Source organism: Plectropomus leopardus, chromosome 3 (genome assembly GCF_026936395.1).
Source record: "Plectropomus leopardus strain MGB_pleo_1.0 chromosome 3, ASM2693639v1, whole genome shotgun sequence".
NCBI classification, from domain to species: Eukaryota; Metazoa; Chordata; class Actinopteri; order Perciformes; family Serranidae; genus Plectropomus; species Plectropomus leopardus.
In genome coordinates, this window is record NC_142178.1 from 15,176,108 (window position 1) to 15,199,080 (window position 22,973).

The following is a 22,973-nucleotide window of genomic DNA, read 5'->3' on the forward strand; positions in this document are numbered from 1 at the left end:
GCTTTTTTGGTCATTTTTCAACATCGCATTTCATGGTATTTTGGCGTTTTGCAACTTTCAGTGCTATGGCACGGTATTTTATGCTGTTTTGAGGTGTTTTCAGCTGTTTTTGAGACATGTCAAATTTTGACATTTTTGCCATACTATAGCCTTGCTTTTTTGGTCATTTTTTCGACATCCCAAATTATGGTGCTTTCGGCTTTTTTTGCAACTTTCAATGCTATGGTGTGTCTCAGCACGCTATTTTATGCTGTTTTGAGGTGTTTTTAGCTGTTTTTGGGACATGTCAAATTTTGACATTTTTGCCATACTATAGCCTTGCTTTTTTGGTCATTTTTTCGACATCGCATTTCATGGTGTTTTTGGCTTTTTTTGCAACTTTCAATGCTATGGCATGTCTCAGCACGCTATTTTATGCTGTTTTGTGGTGTTTTCAGCTGTTTTTGAGATATGTCAAAGTTTGACATTTTTGCCATACTATAGCCTTGCTTTTTTGGTCATTTTTTCGACATCCCAAATTATGGTGTTTTGGGCTTTTTTTTCCAACTTTCAATGCTATGGTGTGTCTCAGCACGCTATTTTATGCTGTTTTGAGGTGTTTTTAGCTGTTTTTGAGACATGTCAAAGTTTGACATTTTTGCCATACTATAGCCTTGCTTTTTTGTTCATTTTTTCAACATCGCATTTCATAGTATTTTTGGCGTTTTTTGCAACTTTCAGTGCTATGGCACGGTATTTTATGCTGTTTTGAGGTGTTTTCAGCTGTTTTTGAGACATGTCAAATTTTGACATTTTTGCCATACTATAGCCTTGCTTTTTTGGTCATTTTTTCGACATCCCAAATTATGGTGTTTTTGGCTTTTTTTGCAACTTTCAATGCTATGGCATGTCTCAGCACGGTATTTTATGCTGTTTTGAGGTGTTTTTAGCTGTTTTTGAGACATGTCAAAGTTTGACATTTTTGCCATACTATAGCCTTGCTTTTTTGGTCATTTTTTCGACATCCCAAATTATGGTGTTTTTGGCTTTTTTTGCAACTTTCAATGCTATGGCATGTCTCAGCACGGTATTTTATGCTGTTTCGAGGTGTTTTTAGCTGTTTTTGAGACATGTCAAAGTTTGACATTTTTGCCATACTATAGCCTTGCTTTTTTGTTCATTTTTTCGACATCGCATTTCATGGTATTATTGGCGTTTTTTGCAACTTTCAGTGCTATGGCGTGTCTCAGCACGGTATTTTATGCTGTTTTGAGGTGTTTTTAGCTGTTTTTGAGACATGTCAAAGTTTGACATTTTTGCCATACTATAGCCTTGCTTTTTTGGTCATTTTTTCGACATCCCAAATTATGGTGCTTTTTTGGTCATTTTTTCGACATCCCAAATTATGGTGCTTTGGGCTTTTTTTGCAACTTTCAATGCTATGGTGTGTCTCAGCACGCTATTTTATGCTGTTTTGAGGTGTTTTCAGCTGTTTTTGAAACATGTCAAATTTTGACATTTTTGCCATACTATAGCCTTGCTTTTTTGGTCATTTTTTTGACATGCTATGTAATGGTGTTTTTGCCATTTTTTGCAACATTCAGTGCAATGGCGTGTCTTAGCATGCTATTTTATGCGGTTTTTAGGTATTTTTTGCTGTTTTTGGGACATGTCAAATTTTGACATTTTTGCCATTCTATCGTCTTGCTTATTGTGTCATATTTTCGACATCCCGTACTATGGTGTTTTTGGCGTTTTTTGCAACTTTCAATGCTATGGCGTGCCTCAGCACAGTATTTTATGCTGTTTTCTGCATGTCGTCCATAATACCATCAGAAAGTTACTTTTTAGCATGTCATCCAAAATAGCACCAAGAAATCAGCCTGTCCTCCAAAATGCCACCTAAAAGTCATACTAATGCATGTTGTTCAAAATGTCATACAGCAGCATGTGGTCCACATTATCACCAAATTTTCATACTATAGCATGTCGTCCAAAATACCACAGAGAATTCGTATCACATGTTGTCCAAAGTCACACCAAAATCTCATGCTATAGCGTGTTGTCCATAATCGCACTGAAAAGTCATACTATAGAATGTCTCCCAAAATACCAGAAAGAAGTTGTACTGTTGCATGTAGACCAAAATGACACGGAAAAGTCATACAGTGGCATGTCGTTCAAAATAGCACCAAAAAGTCATACTAATGCATGTCATCCAAAATAGCACCAAAAAGTCAGCCTGTCCTCCAAAATGCCACCTAAAAGTCATACTAATGCATGTTGTCCAAAATGTCATACAGCAGCATGTGGTCCACATAATCACCGAAATGTCATACCATAGCATGTCGTCCAAAATAGCACCAAAAAGTCACATTATCGCATGTTGTCAAAAACTGCACCGAAAAGTAATTCCATAGCATGTTGTAGAAAATCACACAAAAATGTCATACCATAGCATATCTTCCAAAATCCTGGGACAAAGTCATACTATAGCATGTCATACTATACAGGACTTGGTCTGTTCAAGTGGATGGTGCGTGTCCACATGAATGCCAGGACCCAAAGGTTTCACAGCAGATCGTTGAATTCTCATAGCATGATCGATCTTTTTACCTGTCAGTGCTGGGAATGTTTTGGCTGATCGGTGTACAAAAGTCCAGTCTTTTTGGACAAGATGTAATAAATAACTCGATCAGTAACTCAGTATGGGAACACACTTCCGTAGTTGGTTGACATTTTGTCACCCTTTGTTTTTTTTCCTAAATTAATATGACTTCGGTATTCATGTGACAAAATGAATAATTCGTGAAAAAACTGAATCAATCATAGAATGTGGATTATGTTTTGATCTCTGTCCTCGCTGTTGTCTCTTGTCTGTGCAGACTTTGTGCCCATCGACCTGGAGGAATGGTGGGCTCAGCGCTTCCTTGCCAACATTGCAAACCTGTCATGACTGGGCGAGGCTTTGAGCCAGGACAGGAAGTACCGCGTTGATGCTCCACCGTGAGGGCATCACAAGGGTGGAGAGGAGGCGAGCGAGTCTCCAGGATCTGCAGTGAAAAATGGGTTCATTCGTAATATGGAATCTGATTCGATGCCCTGTGCTTCAAGCTGCTGTAGAGAAAAAAAACAAACTGGGCGCACAATACGAACCCTCTGACAGCGTTGACTTGATTGTGCTGCTACAAAGGACCCGCCTCTCCACGTGAATGACGAATCGGATAGAAGTTGTGAGAACCCTGCCTCCTTTCTCAAGTGTTCTCGGCTGTATGTACGTCTTGGCTGATCTTTGGATATAAATCTATTGAAAAGCAAAAAAGTAAAATGTTTTTCAAAAATTTCTTGTGTGATGGAATTTGTAATTAGACAATTTCTTACTGTACGTAGTTTTTTATGAAACATGACTGATTGAAACACGTAGTATAATTCTTATATAGGTGAATGATAGTACCTGGTTTGGGTCGAAAGACTGTTTTTATACTATCTCCAACATAAGATGACGATTTCTATTTTCCCATCAAGAGGAGAGGGACTTTGCTAAGATAATTTTTGAATCAAAGAAACCACTTGTGGCCATCAACTAGAGAAACATTCATAATTTTTTTATTTTCACACTGGGTTCATAATGCAACATTTTAAACAAAATACTTACATTATAAAACCTGTCCTGAAGAAATATTTGTACAAATAGTAAAACCTCAAGTCTATCACAACCACAAATAGTCTCATGGCCTCTTCCTCAAGTTCTTTTCCATCAAAAGCACTTCAATAAAAACCTGCCACCACTCTCTCTCTAAATAAACCTTCCTCGCATTCATAAAGTTTTAAATCGCTGCTGTAACGGCTCTTTTGCTGCCCGCTGCACTTCCACCCGCTGCCTTTGCTCCCTTGCCCGTCTTTTTGCCCCGCCTGCGGCTGGGTGCGCTGTGGCCCGGCTTGGCTGTGGTGAAGGTGATGCACTGGGAGTCCAAGTAGTCCGCCAGCTTGGCGGCACCGAGGCGGATCCCTGCTGCTTTGAGTCGCTCCTGGAGCTGGGACAGGACCAGAGGCTGGTATTGGAGGATCTGACTGTATAGTTCGGAGTCAGACAGGATGAAGGAGCGCACTGCGCGAAGGCGATCCTGAAGTCTGTTGGCTGACTGGGAGGCAGAGATGCCGCAATCGCTGTCTGAGTCAGAGGAGGGGCACAGCTCTGGGTTGGACCTGCCAAGAGAGGGGAGTGATTAGATGCACAAACTGTATCTATGGAAGAATTGTTTAAAAGTTATGATTACCATATTTATGTGACAACAGTGTCTTAAAAAAAATAAAATTAAAAGTTAGGAGGATTTGGAAGGTTTGACATTTTGTCACATTTTGCTTGAAACTCACTCAACTTTTTTACTTGATTATTAAAATATTTGCCAATAAAGTTTCTTTTATGTACTCCTATTTTTCTACCGTTCTGTATTTTAAAGTAGACCACCATGGTAGCTGAACGCACCGTGTGCAGCTGTTCGACAGGGTTTGTAGTGATGGCGTCATTTTGAGCTTGAGTGTACAAAATATTGATTGCGCCCTCTGAAGATATATACCCACGACTGAACACACACTGTACCTTTCAGACTCCTCACTGGCAGCGGTGGAGGAGGTGTTGGAGCCCTGTGAGGCAGACAGCAGCTCTGCCTCCTCCTCTCTGTTGGCTTTCAGAGGGGAGACGGCAGAGGGCGCTCTGGGCTCTTTAAACTTCACTCTCTGGGCGCAGGAAGCCGGCCTGTTGCCAGGAACCTCTGAACCGGTGGGTGGTCGCTTCGTTTGAGCTGCGTGGCCCACCGAGGGCGCCTCACCCTCAGAGTCCGAGCTGACCAGCTGGTGGGTGTACTGGTGGATCTCCTTCAGTTTGAGGATCATCTGGCGCTTCGGTAAAGGCCGAACACCAAACCTGCACAGAGGAGAAAGTAAGAGAGGACAGGCAAACAAACAGATGGACTAAGTTGACAGTAACACCGCTGGGGGGTAATCGGATAGGCTCCTCAGTTAATTGTCTTTATTCAGACAAAACCCAGTGGCCTCTCTTCACCCTGTCTTTAACGTCAGCGCAGGGATGAGCTGAACTGACTGACCTGTTGAGTTTGTTCTTCAGCTCCGGTGTGTCCATGTCAGAGAAGTGGGGCATGGGGGTGATGGGCAGCAAGGTGCGATGTCTTTTATTGTGTGATGACGCTGTGGAGACACAAACATGAAGACACTTTTTAAGACTACAGTCTGATTACTACATCAGAAATTCATAAATAAAAAATAACTTACTGCAGCAAATTCAAATGTTGAAGGTTAGATACTTCTTTACAGCTTTAGGTGAGTTAGATTAAAGACTTTTAAATGCCAGTTTAAGACCAATTTTTCAATAACCAAAACTGAAGGAAAGAATAAAACACACACAAACAATAAATGGGGGTGGCCTCTAGCTCACCAGGTAGAGCGCACGCCACATATGTCTGAGGCTTCTGCAGCAGTCCAGGTTCAAATCCAGCCTGTGGCCCTTTGCTGTGTGTCACAACCACCCCCCCCTCTCTCATCAACTGTCCCATAAATAAAGGGAAAATGTCCCAAAAAAATAAAACAATTACTTGGTGGCAAGTACAGTTTAGCCAAATGCTTTTTGTAACATAACACATGACTTTTTTGCCTTGTGGCACTGACAAGTCAAATATAAGTGCCGTGGGATTTCAATGACTTGATTCCCATTGGGGTGGGTTTGACATAAAAAATAAAAAATCAAACCTGGTATGTATGGCCTTGTACTGGTTTAACCCATCTAAACCATTCCATGAAATCTGTTAAATCGCCAATTTTCGTTTAATTTGCAACTCTCCATGTCATCCAGAACAGAGACAGCACACAAGCAGACAGTGGATCCTCTGCTCTGAGGCAACTTATTTTGAGATTTTACAATGCAATGTAAGATTCAGAAAATTAATAATTTAATAGCATTTAAGGCTATATTTTTAGGTTTATGGATTAAATGTCTTCCGACTTTTTAAGGATCCAGGGAAAGCCTGTTCTTAAGATTAATCCCAGAAAAGATTTTTTTTTTTTGAAAAATGACCATGAGTTCAAGAAAGGCGCTATAAAAATCCAATGTATTTTCTTTTCATATTATTATTAATGACACATTCCTTAAAAAAAACATAATTTGAGCACATTATGACTACCCTCTCTCACACTGTGAGCTACCATTTACATTGTGTTCAGGGCACAGTGGTGGTTTTGGTCGTGTACCTGTTTTCCTTCAGCTTGACTCACCTACTATGGTTAGTAATTAAATACATTTCCCAAAATGCCTTTAAAGAAATTTTCATAGAAAGATGGCCAAATTGTGTGGCTGTGAATGAAGCAGCACTGCGTACTGAAAACAGAGTTTCTGGGACTGACACCAAAACCTAAAATCTGCTGCTGATGATTTTGGACACTGAAAGATTACTGTTTTCAAACACAGTGATAATGCCTAACAAATATCGAGATGTGCCCCAAAAGCAATCACACAAACAAATCTCAACTCAAAACTCAAAACACTCGAAACACTCGACTCAATAAAAAGTCAGGACTGACTGTAATGACTGCTCTCATTATTGATTCCTGCATCAGTGTTTCGATTGTTTGGTCGGTAAAATGTTCCCCACAGTTTCCATAGAGTCCAAGATGACGCATTTAAACGCCTTGTTTTTTTTCACTTCAGCCCCTTCAGATATTACATTTTTGATTACATTTAACAGCAGATCCTCAATCTGGAAAAGCTGGAACCAAAGAGCATTAGGTCTGTTTGACAGTGGACTATAAGCATTAATTCAGAAATGTCACGATTAGTTGGTGAAGTTGTTTTTTTTTTTTTTACTAAAATTCCCTCTATGACAGTAAATAAAATATCTTGGGGTTGTTGGATTGTTCATTGGACAAATATATATATATTTAAAGAAGCAGACTTTTGGAAATTGTGGTCATCTTTGACACAACAATCGACACAACACACAACAATCGTTGCAACTCTAACTTAAATTAATTGTCGGAATTGTTGCAATTAAATCTGACCAATCAGTTAATTGATTTACTGTTTCTGATATAATAATTAGGCCCAGAATTAAACAATACATCAGGGAAAAAAATACTATTTTTAAGTATTACACAAAATGTAGGGAACATTTAGTTTGACTTTCTTATTTGAAGTTGCATTAACTGTTGGAAACTCCAGAGGGCCTCAAACAACTCTCCTCTATTCGAGGTTGTTATACTGCTTTGTAGGCTTATGTAGTTTCTATTTTTCATGGCTCTCTGACATTTTAGCAGTGTATACCATATATAACAGTATTTGGAATTTCAGCAGGGAGATGTGTTCGAGCAGCAAGTTTGCTACGCTCAACAAGCTTAAATGTCAAGAAACAAAATATTCTTACACCTACTTTCCTTATAAAACCGAAAAAACACAAACAATACACAGTCTGTCACGTTAAACTGTCATTGTTAGTCTTGTTAGTCATCTGACTAAAGCTGTTCCAACAATCACCAACTCTCACGACCAGTTTGTTTTTACATGAGTACATGTATGACACAGCCGTGAGATTCAATCACTCACTGAGCAGAACTGCAAATTCATACTTACACAGCAGGCTGCCCCTTAGAGCAGATGATGTGATTCGATTTTGGAACATCTTTCAGAAAAAACGTGCAAATTAATGTTGGAAATGTTACTATCAATCAGCTACAGTTTTACTCTTAAATGCTTTAAGATATGGAGACAGAAAACAAAATTTTGTGAGGGCATGTTGACATTATTAGCGTATACGTCTGCTGATAAACATATAACTCTTGGTAGGAGAGGGTTAAAAAAAATCTCATTCTTTTAGTATGTTAAAGAAAATCACGTGTGCAGTGAGAGACTTACCTGGGGTTTTGAGCTGTGCTGAAGGGTTAACCCGCTGTGAGAGAGGAAGAGCCACCTCCTCTTCCTCCTCCCAGCTGTCCCATATATTGGAGTCCAGGAGGCGGCTGCTGATCTCTGGTGGGGTCCCGGTGGGAGGCCCAGGTGGTGAGGGAGTGACGGAGAGTCCTGAATGAGCCTGTACGCTGGTTGACGGCCGTGTGCTGTAGACTCTGGACGGAGAGGAGGCGGTCGCACCGCCGTGGCTGTTCAACAGATGGACGCTGTGACCGGGTGGTGAAGTTGGACAAAGGTTAGAAGAGGCTGTCTCTTGAACCAGGCTGCGCTTGCCTTGCTGGCTGGATGGTCCGCTGTCCTCCAGCCTCAGACTGAAGCAGCCTGGGTTTGCCTCGAAGTCTGCACAGGCATCGAAACCCCATGAGTCGTTGAAAGCTATGGGAGGCTCGTCCATGGCCAAGAAGCTCTGCTGGAAACTGGATTCAGCGACTTCTGCCTCTCCAGCTTCTTCCTGCTCCCTCTCTCCTTCTCCTTCCTCATTTCTTAATCCCCTCCTCTTGAGCTCTGTGCTGTTGTGACTGCTGGACTCAACGGAGCGTCGCCTTTCACTGGAGGACTCGCTGTGCCGCTGTGAACGTTGAAGACCCCTGTGAGGGGAAGACGAGGGTGGATCTGAAGGGTCAGACAGTGGAGAGAGATGAAAGCTCCCTAACTCTGTCTTCTCCAGGCTTTCAGACCGCACCCTGTCCCTTCCTCGACTCGTCGTCCTCTGCTTATCAGGGCTAGTGGGGAGCGGCGTGGTGGCAAGAAGAACGGGGGCCTTGTGGACGTCTGTGTGGAGGGGAGTGCTGCTGTAAGGCTGCGGCTGGCCGTTCAGAGGTATATCCTGCCTTGAGGTAGTCGAGGTTGAGAGTTTAGGATGAACTGCAAACACTCCTCCGTCTTTACTCACATCACAACTACTTGTACTTTTGGAGTTAAAGTTGAGATCCGAGCTGGAGCCACGGGTCTCGTCCAGTTTTAATTTAGGAACACTGTCCTGTGTTGAGCCAGAGTGGGCAGAGACTCTGGTTGGACTGGTGGAGGTCTTCAGTCTGTTGTTAAAAGGTAAAGAAGGAGAGGAGAAAACAGAGGAGGAGGAGGCGTCACCTTTAGGGAACAGCTGTGTCCTGCACATGCTGCTTTTAGTCTGAGAGGAGCTTGTCGTGGTGCTTCTTCCGGGCTGGACCGGTGTGGAGGGGATCAGCCAAGAAACTTCTGGGGAACAGTCTACTGGATCCTGGTCACACCACGGACCGAGACGACTTTGAACCGGCGCTGCAGACGGATCATCAGGAGTAAGCTCTACACTACTGAACTGTTTTTCCTCCAAGGTGGGTTCATCAGGTTTCAGGATTGTCTGAGGTTTGATTTTGGTGTAGCTCTGCGGCTTCTGGACGGCAAATGGAGAACTTGGCGAAGGACTGCGGGAACTAAGAATTACCTCCGTCCCCTCACTTGAATCTGACAAAACTATGAGCTCAGGTTCCTTTTTTTCCTGAGATAAATCAGGAGACAGAGGGACACAAATACTTTGAGGACCTTCTTGCTTTGAAACATCTGTTTCCTTGCCTCCAGCGTCACCCCAGTCACCCGCGTGACCGGGGGACTGACCCGGGATCGGCAGGTTGGACGCACTGGGTGTATGGCTGAGAGAAAGGTCGTCAACTACGCTCCCTGAGGACTGAAGCAAAGTTCTGCCGGACAGTTCAGATGAGGGTTTATGGGGGGACTGGTGTTGTTGGGGTTTAGGGGTGTGTACCTTAGCTGGGCCAGAAGTGGAGGGTGAGGACGAAGGCTCCTCTTCCTCGTAGACTCCCCAGGAGTCAGAGAAGAGGCGGCTGTAACTGCGGTCCAGTTGAGAGTTTGGCTGCAGGGACTTTACACCGAAGCATGTTGAGTTTCTTTTGGTGAATTTTTCTCCCTCTTCCTCCACATCTACCTTCTCCCTCTCCTCCTCCTCCTCCATGCTGTCTTTCTCCTCCTCCCTCTTTCTCTGCGTGGCGGCAAACTCGTAGATCTCTTCCAGCTCTTCCTCATTCACCTTCTCCTCACGTATCTCTCCGTCGCCTGACACGAGGTCGTCGGCTTGATCATCTCCTTCCAATTCTCTCTCTTCGACCCTTCCTCCATCTGTATCCATTCCCACTTCATCCTCATCCTCCTCCTCCCCCCACATGGAGCGGAGCAGCACCGTGAGGGCCTGGTCTGTCTGGTTGTTGACATTTTCCTCCTGGTTCATGTCGTCTTCCTCGTCTCCGCGTGCCGCTGCATCCTCTCGATGGAGCTCGCAAAGCTGCCGTAGCTCCTGCAGGTCAAACCTTGACAAAAAGACAGGAGAGAGAAGTCACAACACTAAATGCAATCTTTCACACTTTGAACAATGTTTAAACAATATTCATAAAGATACTCTTGACCTTGAGCTTTTCTAAACTATTAAGTAAGACCTGAGTGGACTTTTTGAGACAGCACAAACAAATGAATAAGAACCACAGAAAAGCTGTTGTAGTTTCTTTACAATGCTCAACACCTAATGCTGCTCAGCAAATAATGCAAAAAAAACTGAGGTTCACCAAATTAGCCTGACCCAGAGGTGGATCAAAATGTTTAAATTGTAAAACAAAAATGTGTACAAATGCACACACAAACCTGGATGCAAGCTCCAGCACATGAGGCTGAAGTGATGCTGGGATGGAGCAGCGGGCTGTGTAGAGATACTGCAGCAAAGCAAACACCGCCTGACCGGGAACGTCATTCATCAGCACCCTCTGAGCTGCAGGCATGCCCTCCTCCTGCACCCCGAAACCACTTTCATGAACCTGTGAGAGGAGCAGAGGAAGACAGAAAAAAAATCACATTCAGATGAAATAACTGAATTCACGCAGCACTTGGGTGAGTAAAGTTAATACACATTACAAGTAAAAAGAAATCTGGAAAAAAAACAACGCCCTCTTCTGAAAAAAAGTTTTATAATAACAGGTGCACAAATCACTGCTAAGATCCTCTAAAATAAAACTGAAATCTAATGGAAAGCCTCCGCTCTGCTTAACTAGAGAAGCTGAAACTACTGGCTGGTAAGTGTGCAGTTTTGTGACATACTTAAGTGTTTTAATCCATTAAGTCTTACAATTAAACTACATATGTCCTTTAAAATAAACAATAAAAAAGATAAGCTACATAATTATGCAGTCCTGGGCTGCATCTGAATAGTCTTTTTTGATGAGGAAGGTTCCTCACTGGATGAAATAACCTGGAAGTGGGGTTGCAGTGGTTAAGGGTTGTCACAGTAAGATAAGCGTCTCCGAAAAAATCATGTATCAAGTATCATAATATATGGTACACAATTATTATTGTGACTATCAGTTCCAGTGACCCCTAAAAACTGAAGTTTTTTTGTTGAACAAATCTATTATAACAGAAATGTGAAACTATGGGGTGTTTTTTTTACGTGTGAAAAGTCTGATAGGCCATCGAGGAAGAAATGAGAGGTGCACTTACGCGTGGCGTTCTCCATTGGGTTGCTTTTTTTTCAGTACCATAGATAAGAAAATGTACATGGTATGAAAAGTGGCAGCCTGATGGGAGCTGTTTCAATGCTTCCTTTCTTATCTCCTTTAGCATAGAGTACACTGAACAATCTTTTACAAAAGGAAAAGAGATAATCCCACAATTCCCTCCCGTATCACCCTTTAAAGTGACCTCCGTTAGTAACATTCGCCGTTACATAATTATAGACCCTAGTTTAAGCGCAGCCATATTCTCTTAGCACCGCAGCTGTTTTTTCCTTATGAGATCTTCATCTCATCTGTCCATGACTTTTTCCATCAAAATCAATGAAAAATGGTTAGGAAGAAGAAACCCACTGAGAACTGTGATACCAATTAATTGATATATCTGAAACATATAAAAATAAGGACAAAAGGAAACCTGTCTCAAAAGTATTCAATTATTCAATTTACAAAGAAACTGAAACCAACAAATAAGATTAAGCTGAAACGGGAGAAGGAATGTGGACTCAGAGGTTGAATATGTGTTCTGTTCAGTCATCTCCCACAAGTCCAGGTCTTTGGAGAGGTTTTTTGAACAATTTTGATAAGAAACTTTGTAACATCTAAGTTAAAGAGAGGTCTATGCTGGAGGAAATGTGGTGAACAGCTGGAAGATCATTTCCACATATTCTGGCGCTGCCCAGCGATTCTGTCGTATTGGCAGGAGGTAACACAAGCAATGCAAAACATATTTGGTGATGGATTTGACTGCTCGTTCACTACAATCTATATAGGCGAGACTGCAGCTCGTCTTTTGGCCTAAGATAAATACCTTTTAAAGAAAGCTGTAACACGAACATGGTTACAGGCCAAACCTCAACAAAGACTGAGTAGATACATGTTACTACCATTCAAGGGATGGGAAGAATAACTTTTTAAAATAAATTTACAGACTGATAAATTCCTGCAGTACTGGGAAAGATGATTGTGTATATGACCTCACAAGATGATCACTGAATATTTACTATATGACTGACTTGTTTATCCATCAGAGCAATAGCTTTTATAAATGCAAAAGTGACCAACTGTTTGTATGTTCTGCAAAATTTAAGTACATTTGTATTTCCTTATGGAAAAAAATAAAGCATAAAAAAGAAAAGTGGTTAAGAAAAAATAAAGGGGGCATCCAGTGGCTCAGTGGCTAGAGCAGGAGCCCCATGTAAAGAGGTTGTGTCCTCATAGCAGCGGCCGCGGGTTCGGGTCCTTTGCTGCGTGTTGCCCCCTCTCTCTCCCCCTTTCATGCTAAGTCTTTCCTATACATTAAAGGCATAAAAGCCCATAAAAAAACAAATAAATAAAAGATAAAGGACATAATATTTTTTGACAACTGGACTGCAGCTGTGATTCTTATATTTGCATGGTTGTGCTTTGCCACACTCTTGGTGATAAATGTTACCATTTCTGCCAGCAGGGGGCATCGAGCGTACACCATGAAGGAGTGAGCAAAGTAGACTTCTCCAGTGTCCACCTGGAGCTGCAGGTCACTGAGCTGAGGGTTGTTCACCATGGTGCTCAGGTCTGATGCCAGCCTGGACAGCGCCACCTACAGAGGAAACACCAGCGGGAAAAAATGGGGTCAGCGTGCTGCAGAATCAATGCATAAAGGCACAAAGTGAGCACACCAGACAAGACATACTGTATCATTTAAGTTTTGAAAATTGTCTTATTGTGATGAGAAGTCACCAAAAACACAAAAACTTATAGAGCTGGAGTGCAGAGACATGTAAGAAAGACGAGAAGCTCTACAGACATGAATTAATAAATCAGATTTAAATTATGACAAATATAAACTCAGGATCTAGTTTGAAAATGTCACAGTGAGTGTGATTACGAGTGGTCTTACTAATTGGTGGCTGCCTCGATCTTTATCTGCGCCTGGCTGATAAGTCGTCCTCCTCGCTCGGCTGCCAGTGTCCTCTGCATGTGTGTGGGTTGTTTCTGGTAGGAAGCCGCTCACACAGAGGTCAGCCTGCTCCTCCGACTCCTCGGGGACGAAGCCGCTCAGACAAAGGTTTGTGTTCTGACTAGCGCTCTTGTCTGTGGGGACAAAGACATTTAGGAACCCAAAATGACAACCAATTAGGTCACTACTTAACAATTTGGGTTGGTGAGTTGTTCCCAGGGGTTACAGTGTAGCAGTGAACTTGAATTCAAAAGTTAAAATTTATCAAATGGAAGGAATATATTACCAAGATTTGTTGTTCTCAGTTTTTACTCATTTTCCACCAAAAACTACAGATTTGTTACTTAATGTCCCCCACTACATTTTTTGTGTTTTCTGCCAACAGATGACACAAAGAAATGTAATCCTCTCGTGAAAAGTACAAATCAGAAAACACTTACAGTAATAGAAAGTAAGAAGAAAAAAATAAAGACTGTTAAATGTGTTGAGCAAAATATAAATGAAGAACAATTAACACTAGATGTACCGTGTACCCCAGAGAAGACATTTAAAAAATTGATTTTTCGGTTACACAAGATTATTTGAACCTAACTGACTGTGCCTGTGCGAGGGTGCGATGTGAAAACAAACACAAAACAAACATTTAGGGGCCCGCACTTAATGGATAGCTCATGGTTTACAAGCACAACAAATAAAAAGACCAAAATAAGACTACAATCGCAGATTAAACCACAAACAAAATGTCAATTTCCTCTGCCTGTACATTTAATTATGTACACAAAATCAATTCTCTATTATAATTTATCTTTTAATTTATTCTATCTCGATTGTGTTTAATTCTATTAATAGTACTATTATTTCTGTGTTTACTGCTAATATTCTTTGAAGTTTATTTACTCTTATTTGTATGGATTTCTATTTTTGTTTGGTAATTGTTTCTCTTTTGTGGAACTCTACTTTAAATTTTGTCTGGCCTTATTTTGGCAATATTATTTCGCTCTTATAGTTATGATGTCTGCAAAAAAACCCCTCTTGCTTCTGCTTGGCCTTGTTTGTTAAAGCATTTTGTAAACTCATAAACCTGCATAAATTCAGGTATTATGCATGTCTTACCTTTGTCTGGGCCTGAAGTACTGTGAGCATACTGGGTGAGGGTCACGCCATCCTCAGCCAGCTCCATCAGGTCCATCAGGAGTGCCCGGCCTGTCCCCGGGGTAGAGGAGGCCGTCTGAGAGGAGGATGGCAGGATGGAGGCCCTGGTCCCTGAGACAGGAGTTCCCTCACTCGCAGGTTGGACAGAAGACTCAGGCTTGCTGACGGTGCTGGAGGTGCCTGCATCAGTCTAGAGGAGGGAGGAGGACAGTACCAGTTTAACTCGGTTGTGATTTGATCCACTGGCAACTGTTTTATAACAAAACTTGTTAAAGACACTTTTGTTGACGCATCCAATTTTATTTTTAGGACAGGACAGGACTACCAGACAGTGAGATTCTCTGCCTCAAGTGGTGATTGATTAAAAACAAAGAACATGAGCTCAGCATTCAGTCTGATTTGAATTCCTCATTCAGTTCAAACACAGCAGAATAAACCCAGACTGCAAACACTTCGGTCTCTCTCTTACCGTCGCTGCCTCCCAGGGTGTGATGAACTCTCTAAGCTCCGGGGTGTAGAAATCAGACAGACAGGTGGAGCTTCCGTCCAGCAGCCTGCTCTTCTGCCAGAGGGGGGCAGCACCGCTCCAGCCCGGCAGACTGCTGGGGCCGCGGGTCGGGGTGGGGGGCGAGGGGGCCGGGCTGCGTAGGAGGAGAGCAGAAACACGTTCCTGCAGCCTCGCCAAAGCCACTTCGGCATCCTGAACGAGGAGGAGCGGAGGAGGACGAGGAATGGTGCCCTTTTTTCTCTTTCCACGCCCCTTACCTGAATCAGGCAGAGCAGAAAAGAGAGAGGGCTTCAGATGATGCATCCAAAGGCCCGCACAGGACATTTAAAGTATAATCTTTACATACATAGTGAATTTAGGCAATACTGAAAACAAAAGCATTGTGATCTAAAACTCATTATTTCAACAGCTTGCACATGTCATGTTGTTTACACTGTTTCAGGCCTTGCCAAAGGCAACACACACACAGCCACACGATACACACAGACTTAATCTAAAATATTTGTTCCAGGACAACAAAGAAGATGGCCTTTAGGGATTTACAGAGTCGCTCAAATTAAATACATCATACATGTTACAGTAAATAGGCTTCTCCAGACTTTAAACGTGCATTAGACTTAGGTTCCTAAATGGATCAACATCCATTCATTCAGCCAGCAGCCTCTGGAGCTCGAGGGGATACAGCTTCCTCCTCAGTCACACTTTGGTGAAGCGAGTGTTTACTGACAAAGTAGTTTGAACTTCCAGCTAAAGAGGACGGTTTCTCCCTGTAAGACCTGTACGTGTGTTTACCACTGTGGTTCACCTTTGTGCTGCTGAACTAGCCACAGTGCAAAACTCTCAGTCCGAGCAGGTTTCTACCACAGGTGCCTACTGACCATCACAGCTGTTGGTTATCAAATAATTTTACTTGACAAAGGGTCGCAACTGACGATTATTTTCATTGCAGATTAATGTTGATTATTTTCTTGATTAATCGAATACTCTTTTAGTCTATAAAATGTCACAAAATGGTGTCAAATGTCCATCAGTGTTTCCCAAAGCCCAGGACGGTGTCCTGAAATGTCTTTGATTTCTCCACAACCTAAAGATAGTCAATTTATTGTCACAGAGAGGTAAAGACACCAGAAAATATTAACACTTAATAAGAAGAAACAGAAGAATTTCAACTTTTTCATTTTCATAAAAAATAATTTCATCTTATTAATCGATTATGAAGTTAGTTGGCGATTAATTGTTAGTTTGGCTAATCGATGAATCACTGCAGCTCTTATTACTAAATGACTACACTCACCGGCCACTTTATTAGGCACACCTGTCCAACTGCCCGTGAACGCAAATTTCTAATCAGCCAATCACATGGCAGCAACTCAATGCATTTAGGCATGTAGACATGGTCAGGACGATCTGCTGCAGTTCAAACCGAGCATCAGAACGGGGAAGAAAGGTGATTTAAGTGACTTTGAATGTGGCATGGTTGTTGGTGCCAGACGGGCTGGTCTGAGTATTTCAGAAACTGCTGATCTACTGGGATTTTCACGCATAACCATCTCTAGGGTTTACAGAGAATGGTCCAAAAAAGAGAAAATATCCAGTGAGCAGCAGCTCTGTGGGCGAAAATGCCTTGTTGATGCCAGAGATCAGAGGAGAATGGCCAGACTGGTTCGAGCTGATAGAAAGGCAACAGTAACTCAAATAACCCCTCGTTACAACCGAGGTATGCAGAAGAGCATCTCTGAACGCACAACACGTCGAACCTTGAGGCAGATGGTCTACAGCAGCAGAAGACCACAGCGGGTGCCACTCCTGTCAGCTAAGAACAGGAAACCAAGGCTACAATTCCCACAGGCTCACCAAAATTGGACAACAGAAGATTGGAAAAACGTTGCCTGGTCTGATGAGTCTCGATTTCTGCTGCGACATTCGGATGGTAGGGTCAGAATGTGGCGTCAACAACATGAAAGCATGGATCCATCCTGCCTTGTATCAACGGTTCAGGCTGGTGGTGGTGGTGTAATGGTGTGGGGGATATTTTCTTGGCACACTTTGGGCCCCTTAGTACCTATTGAGTATCGTTGCAACGCCACAGCCTACCTGAGTATTGTTGCTGACCATGTCCATCCCTTTATGACCACAGTGTACCCATCTTCTGATGGCTACTTCCAGCAGGATAACGCACCATGTCATAAAGCTCGAATCATCTCAGACTGGTTTCTTGAACATGACAATGAGTTCACTGTACTCAAATGGCCTCCACAGTCACCAGATCTCAATCCAGTAGAGCACCTTTGGGATGTGGTGTGCAGCCGACAAATCTGCAGCAACTGTGTGATGCTATCATGTCAATATGGACCAAACTCTCTGAGGACTGTTTCCAGTACCTTGTTGAATCTATGCCACGAAGGATTAAGGCAGTTCTGAAGGCAAAACGGGGTCCAACCCGGTACTAGCAAGGTGTACCTAATAAAGTGGCCGGTGAGTGTATATATTTAATATACTAAATGATCAAAGATGAACACAGAGGAATCAGAGCTGAAACATCAGATACAGCTGACACTTTGTTCTGCACTGTAATTACCCTCATCTGATCCAAAGCTTTTGCTCTTGTATAATCATACTGATAATTAAATTTAAAACAATTTCAAAATGTTGCATGAAAGCAGTAACAGGCCAGAATTTCTGCTACAACCCCCTTTCGTGTTGAAACACAGATGATACAGTGATGTTTCTGTACCTGCGTCTGGCCTCCACGTCAACGCTGGAGTCATGGACGTGTGAGCGGCCGCAGTTTGTAACTGCCTCTCCCCCTCGCTCTGCTGTTCCTGTTCCAGCAGAGAGGAGGACAGAGCCAGGGCCACCATGGTGTCCTCGTCCAGGGGTGGGGTCTTCTTCCTGGGCTTCTTCTTTGCAGGGAGGCCCGGTTTGGATGGGCCTTTTCTTTTAGTGCCACCAGTCTGTGAGCTGAGGAGGAAAAAAGAATTGACAAAAGCCAGAAAGTGTATTGATTAACAGAGTTCATACAGCTTCAGGCAAATTAAATTTAATACTTTTTACGACTTCTTTAATGCCACTCAGGATGAAATTTAAGGTCAATTTTACAAAAACCTAAACTGAAAACTAACCTTTTTTATAGAGATAAGAACAACTTTGCCCAAACAATTATTGTAACCTTAAGTATTACATTTTTTATCCAATGTCATATCTGGTTAGAATAGGTAAATACGTTGCAATTACATTTCTTCGTGATTTTTATTACAGATTGTTTGTGCCTCGCTCTGTAAGAGGGATTTTTCCACTGCTTAAATTTCCACCATGAAGAGTTTCCCACGAGAAATTCAGTAAATAATTTTTTTTGAAAAATACACATCAGAAAAAAGCAGTTCATAACACCCTATTGCCAGTGTCTATGCATTTTAAGACTTTTGAAAGACTGACTAAAGACATTTTAATACCAATTAAGGTCTTATTTTTAGATGAATGATTTAAATGCTTATTAGGACTTTTTAAGGATCTGCGAAAACCCTGACTAAGCTGTGTAAGTACTCATTTACTTACATTAGGTGATAGGCAAGAAATGAAACATGATCATGTTAACTTCAACATTCTCTGTCTCTTTATCAGTCTGACTAAAATCATGCAGCCTTTATATCCAAGCTGTACCATAAAATCTCATTATCAATGGCCAAAATTGACTATCTCAAAAATTCTTGTAGTGCACGTGCATCAATTGTTGCTACTGACAGTAGGCCCAGAGGTGTATTCAGGGTTCCTGCAGCTTAAGGCAAGGTAGATTTAAGGCTTTTTAAGACTTTTTTAATGCCACTTGGAATTGTCTTTAAGATCAATTTTCTAATAACCAAAATTAAAGAAGGAAATTAGTATTTTGCCGCAATATTCACTGTATCATAAAACATGACTTTTGAAAAGAAAAGTTAGATGATCTATGTTAAATGTTTAAAAAAAAACATTTTTTTAGAGTGGAACACATGGAAGATAAAAAGCATTACATTATCATAAAAGTATCTAGTATCTAGTTTACCAACAAAGGTGGGAAACATCTGGCATTTCTGGCTGGTTTTCTGGCCAGTTTTGTGTTTCTCAATCTGCATGTGAGATTCCAATATTTGAATTCCCATCATGATGACTTTAAGAAAATTAATTTACCAATTAAGGCCTTATTTTTAGATTAATGCATTCCACGCCTTATTATGTATGTATAATATTTTTGAAGGATCCGTGGGAACCCTGGTATTATGGTGCCGAGGCGGACTCACACTGTGGTAGCAGCGGGGACATTCTGGGTCTCCTCAGTCTGTCTCTGCAGAGCCTGCAGCAGCACAGCCGGAGCAACACCCATTTCTGAGGAGCAGCGCTTCAGGTGGGCCGAGCGACTCTTCTGAGACTTGAACTTCTTGCCACAGATGGGACAGTCGGGAACACCAGGAGGCGGTGGAGGGGGGACTGGGGCGCTCTCTTCACTCTCATCCAAACACCTGCAGACAGGGATCATTCTCACTTTTCAGTGTGTCCACCAGTCCTTTGCTTGTCTATGACTTCCAGTCAAGAAGTTATTCTGTCTGTTGGGTAAAAGCATCGTTTAAGCCCCTACAAAGTAAATATCCAAACCTGTTGAGATGCTGTGTTCGCCCATTAGGTGTCATGTGTGAGAGATCTCTGTGGCAGATCTGACAGAGGAAGAGCCCTCCGTCCTCCAGCTCCACTGACTGGGCCCCTGCCGCCTCCCTGTCCAGCTCCTGCTGCAGACACAGGGCCAGAGCTTCATCGCTGTTCTGGGGCTCCGTGTGGAGATCTGAGCCGAAAGAGTCTGGAGTATCTGAGTACAGAGGAAAGGTGGCACAGACACATTCAAGAAAAGGCTATGCTAAAGTTACATATGTACTGGAGATGATTCATTGCTATAATTTTGTGACTTTAATGTAAAAATATCTTGATATAGATCCAATTGTATCACTCTTAGCATTAAAGGTCTAGTGTGTAGGATTTAGTGGCATCTGGCTGTGAGGTTGCAGAACTTAAACTACTCCCGATGGCCGATGTGGAAACGGGGGCGGCCCTTTCTAGAGCCAGTATTTCGTTGTCTGTTCTGGGCTACTGTAGAAAACAGTGCAGACTCTGTTCGCAGACTCCGTCTCCGTGTGTAGATATAAACAGCTCATTCTAAGCAGTGCTGGGCAATATTTCAATATTATATTGATATTGTGATGTGAGACTAAATATTGTCTTAGATTCTGGATATCGTTACATCATAAATGTTGTCTTTTTCTGTTTTTAAAGACGTCTTTACACTAAAGGGAGACAATTTTCTGACCTTACCTGACTGTTCTGTCTTATTATTTGTCTTATTTACCCACCTAGTTGTTATATCCACATTATTGATGATTATTTAGCAAAAATGTCATTCAGGATTCCTGCAGCTAAAGGCAAGACATTTTTATGCCACTTGGAAGGAATTTTAAGATTAATTTTCAATTCCAATTTTGACCAAATGTTCAGTATGACTTAAAACATTAAATGTCTTTAGTCCAGTGAAAAAACTAGATTATGTTAGATTATGTAGATGTTTTGTGAAAGCACAAATAGTCAACCCTGCAAAACAGTTGTAATATTGATATCGGGGTATTTGGTCAAAAAGTAATGTGATATTTAATTTTCTCCATGGCACCAAGCCTTGATTATACAGTAACGAAAACACTCATAACTTATAAACACATAGTTAAACTTATGAAAATATAGTTATGAAGATTATAATCAATCCCTTCCAAATGATGCCCCTAAATCCTACACACTAGACCTTTAGGCACATAAATACAGTTTAAATGATTACACTATTATGTCTTACACTAACATATCAGTTTTGAGTAGAACTTCATGTTCTACATGTGGCTGCAAGTCCAGTAAAGCCGGTCAAATGTAAACACAACAAGAATAAACAAAGAGGCTTGACTAGTCCAAACAGGTTGTTTCATCTCAATCATGTGTGATTATTAATTTTTTTTTGAAGCCTTGAAAAAGCATGAAGAAAAAAATCCCATCTTTATTCCCTCTGCTCATTTGGCAATAGTGACGCAAAGTGACATGTGTGCTTAGAGCATCACCTCACCTTGTCTTTTTGTCAGAGGGGGAGGAGGATCGATCTCCTGGTTTGCTGGCTGGCTTTTGTCCTTGTGCATCATCTTCTGTGGGCTGGCTCTCCTGAACTGTTGCATCCGGTGGAGTACTTTGTCTTTTGCCGACAAACCTCTCTCAGCTCTCTGTCCTGCTGCTGCTGCTGCTGCTGCTGCTGCTGATGATGATGATGATGATGATGCTGATGATGATGATGATGCCACAACTGACGACTCAGCATCTCCTGACTCATGTCCAGTTTTCCCACAGAGCACAAGCTCCTCTGCACCAGTACAAACAGGCTGGGACCCACAGTCACCATCTCTCTTGTTATTTCTCACCCTCTTGTCTCCATCGCTCGCCTGACTGCAGGGCTGATGCTCTGCTCTCCTCGGCTGTCTGGACTCACCCGGTTTCTTGCGGACTCGTTTTAGCAGCTTCGAGCACAGATCTACAAAATCCTGGTCCGAGTCATCCATGATGGTGCGCTGTGTCTCACATTAAAAGGCCATGCTTGCATGTCCACAGCTGTTACGATCAGCCTGCAAACAGAGATGGTTTAAGTTGGAGTCCAAAGCTGGAGGCCCCTGTGACTGTGGAGCAGTTTAATTTGCTCAAAAACTACACGTTAGCAACGTTAAAGGAGCCAATTTCGCCCCTTTTCTGCACAATTAAAGGAAAACAGCTATGTTATCCTTAAATGCAAAGCCACATCTACAAAAGCATGTTCAGTGCGGGATAATTTCCCAACACATAATGTTTGAAAGTGTATGTTTGTGATGGAAAGATCAGACAGGCAGCAGTTAGCTAGCTAGCTCCTCATGTTTACACTTCCTCTCTTAACACTATCCTCACCCAGGTTTGATGAATTTACTCTTTAGCTTTCCGTCTCATCGCAGTTCATTCACGAATCCATCGCAGTGTCACTTACCTTAAAACAAACATTTATTTATCTATTATTCGGCTAATAAAACAGGCAAAAGGCCAGCGGGGTTTGTTTTCATTTCAAAAGCACTGCTTCATCTTGAGTTTCCGGTCATGTGACGACGAAAGGACCAATACGTACTCTTACGTAAGGTCACGTGACTACAAAAGACGACGTAAGATTTAAGATTTTTTTTAATGCCACTTGGAATTTAGGTTAGGACTTTTGAAGGGAAAAAAATGAAGAATTTTATTTTATTTATTTAAGTTTTATTTTTGACCAAATGTTTATTGTAACTTAAACTTTTTTTGTCCGGTGCAAAAGCTGAATTATCTACATCAAATGTTGAAAAAAAAAACATTTCCCCTTCCCTTTTACAGGAACACATGGAAGACAACGAATACATTATATTATCATAAAAGTTTCTAGTGTGTTTACCAACAGAAGTGGGGAATATCTGACATTTCTGGCCAGTTGTCTTGGCAACTGGTAACTGGAAATTTTGTGTTTCTCACTCTGCAGGTGAGATTCCACTGTTTGGATTCCCACCGTGACAAGTTTAAGAAAAGGAATTTATTAAATTATTTAACAAAAAAAATAGATATTACCAATTTTTTTACAATGCAAGGTCAGAAAAAAACACTCAGATAATCCATCTTTCCATGTCTGGGCATCTTTAAGACATTGTGTGTCAGTATCAATGATAATTTAGGCCTTATTTTTAGATTAATTATTTCAATGCCTTTTAAGACTTTTTAAGGATGCGTGTGAACCCTGGATGTAATAAAGCCCTGCAGAATCACTGAAAGCATTTACAATAGTTGTGGTGTTACTTCATCTTGACACTACTCTAGTGTCATAAACATAAACAAATGTATAGA

General features: G+C 41.8%; 2 protein-coding genes across 3 annotated transcripts in view; one reads left to right on the plus strand and one right to left on the minus strand.

The window, feature by feature from the left end:
- Positions 1–3,320, plus strand: part of mcrip2 (MAPK regulated corepressor interacting protein 2) — a 44,540-nt gene extending 41,220 nt beyond the window's left edge. Inside the window, exon 5 of the mRNA XM_088075696.1 lies at positions 2,865–3,320. Coding sequence (XP_087931822.1) covers positions 2,865–2,935 — 71 coding nt within the window. The 3' untranslated portion in view covers positions 2,936–3,320. The remainder of the gene's footprint in view (positions 1–2,864) is intronic.
- A 243-nt stretch (positions 3,321–3,563) lies between these two features.
- Positions 3,564–22,196, minus strand: slx4 (SLX4 structure-specific endonuclease subunit homolog (S. cerevisiae)). 2 transcript variants are annotated; one of them, XM_088075695.1, is made up of 14 exons: positions 22,099–22,196; positions 21,163–21,709; positions 19,668–19,875; positions 19,316–19,534; positions 17,776–18,002; positions 15,003–15,298; positions 14,495–14,723; positions 13,322–13,515; positions 12,875–13,021; positions 10,580–10,749; positions 7,898–10,251; positions 5,085–5,184; positions 4,580–4,903; positions 3,564–4,185 (listed from the first exon to the last, which is right to left on the minus strand). In XM_088075695.1, exons 2-14 carry the CDS (start codon positions 21,644–21,646, stop codon positions 3,807–3,809), a joined length of 5,331 nt encoding a protein of 1,776 aa, XP_087931821.1. In that variant the 5' UTR covers positions 21,647–21,709; positions 22,099–22,196; the 3' UTR covers positions 3,564–3,806. The 2 variants fall into 2 exon arrangements, with proteins under 2 accessions (XP_087931821.1, XP_087931820.1); XM_088075694.1 differs by having other exon boundaries at positions 22,023–22,193.
- Between the last annotated feature and the right edge of the window lie 777 nt (positions 22,197–22,973).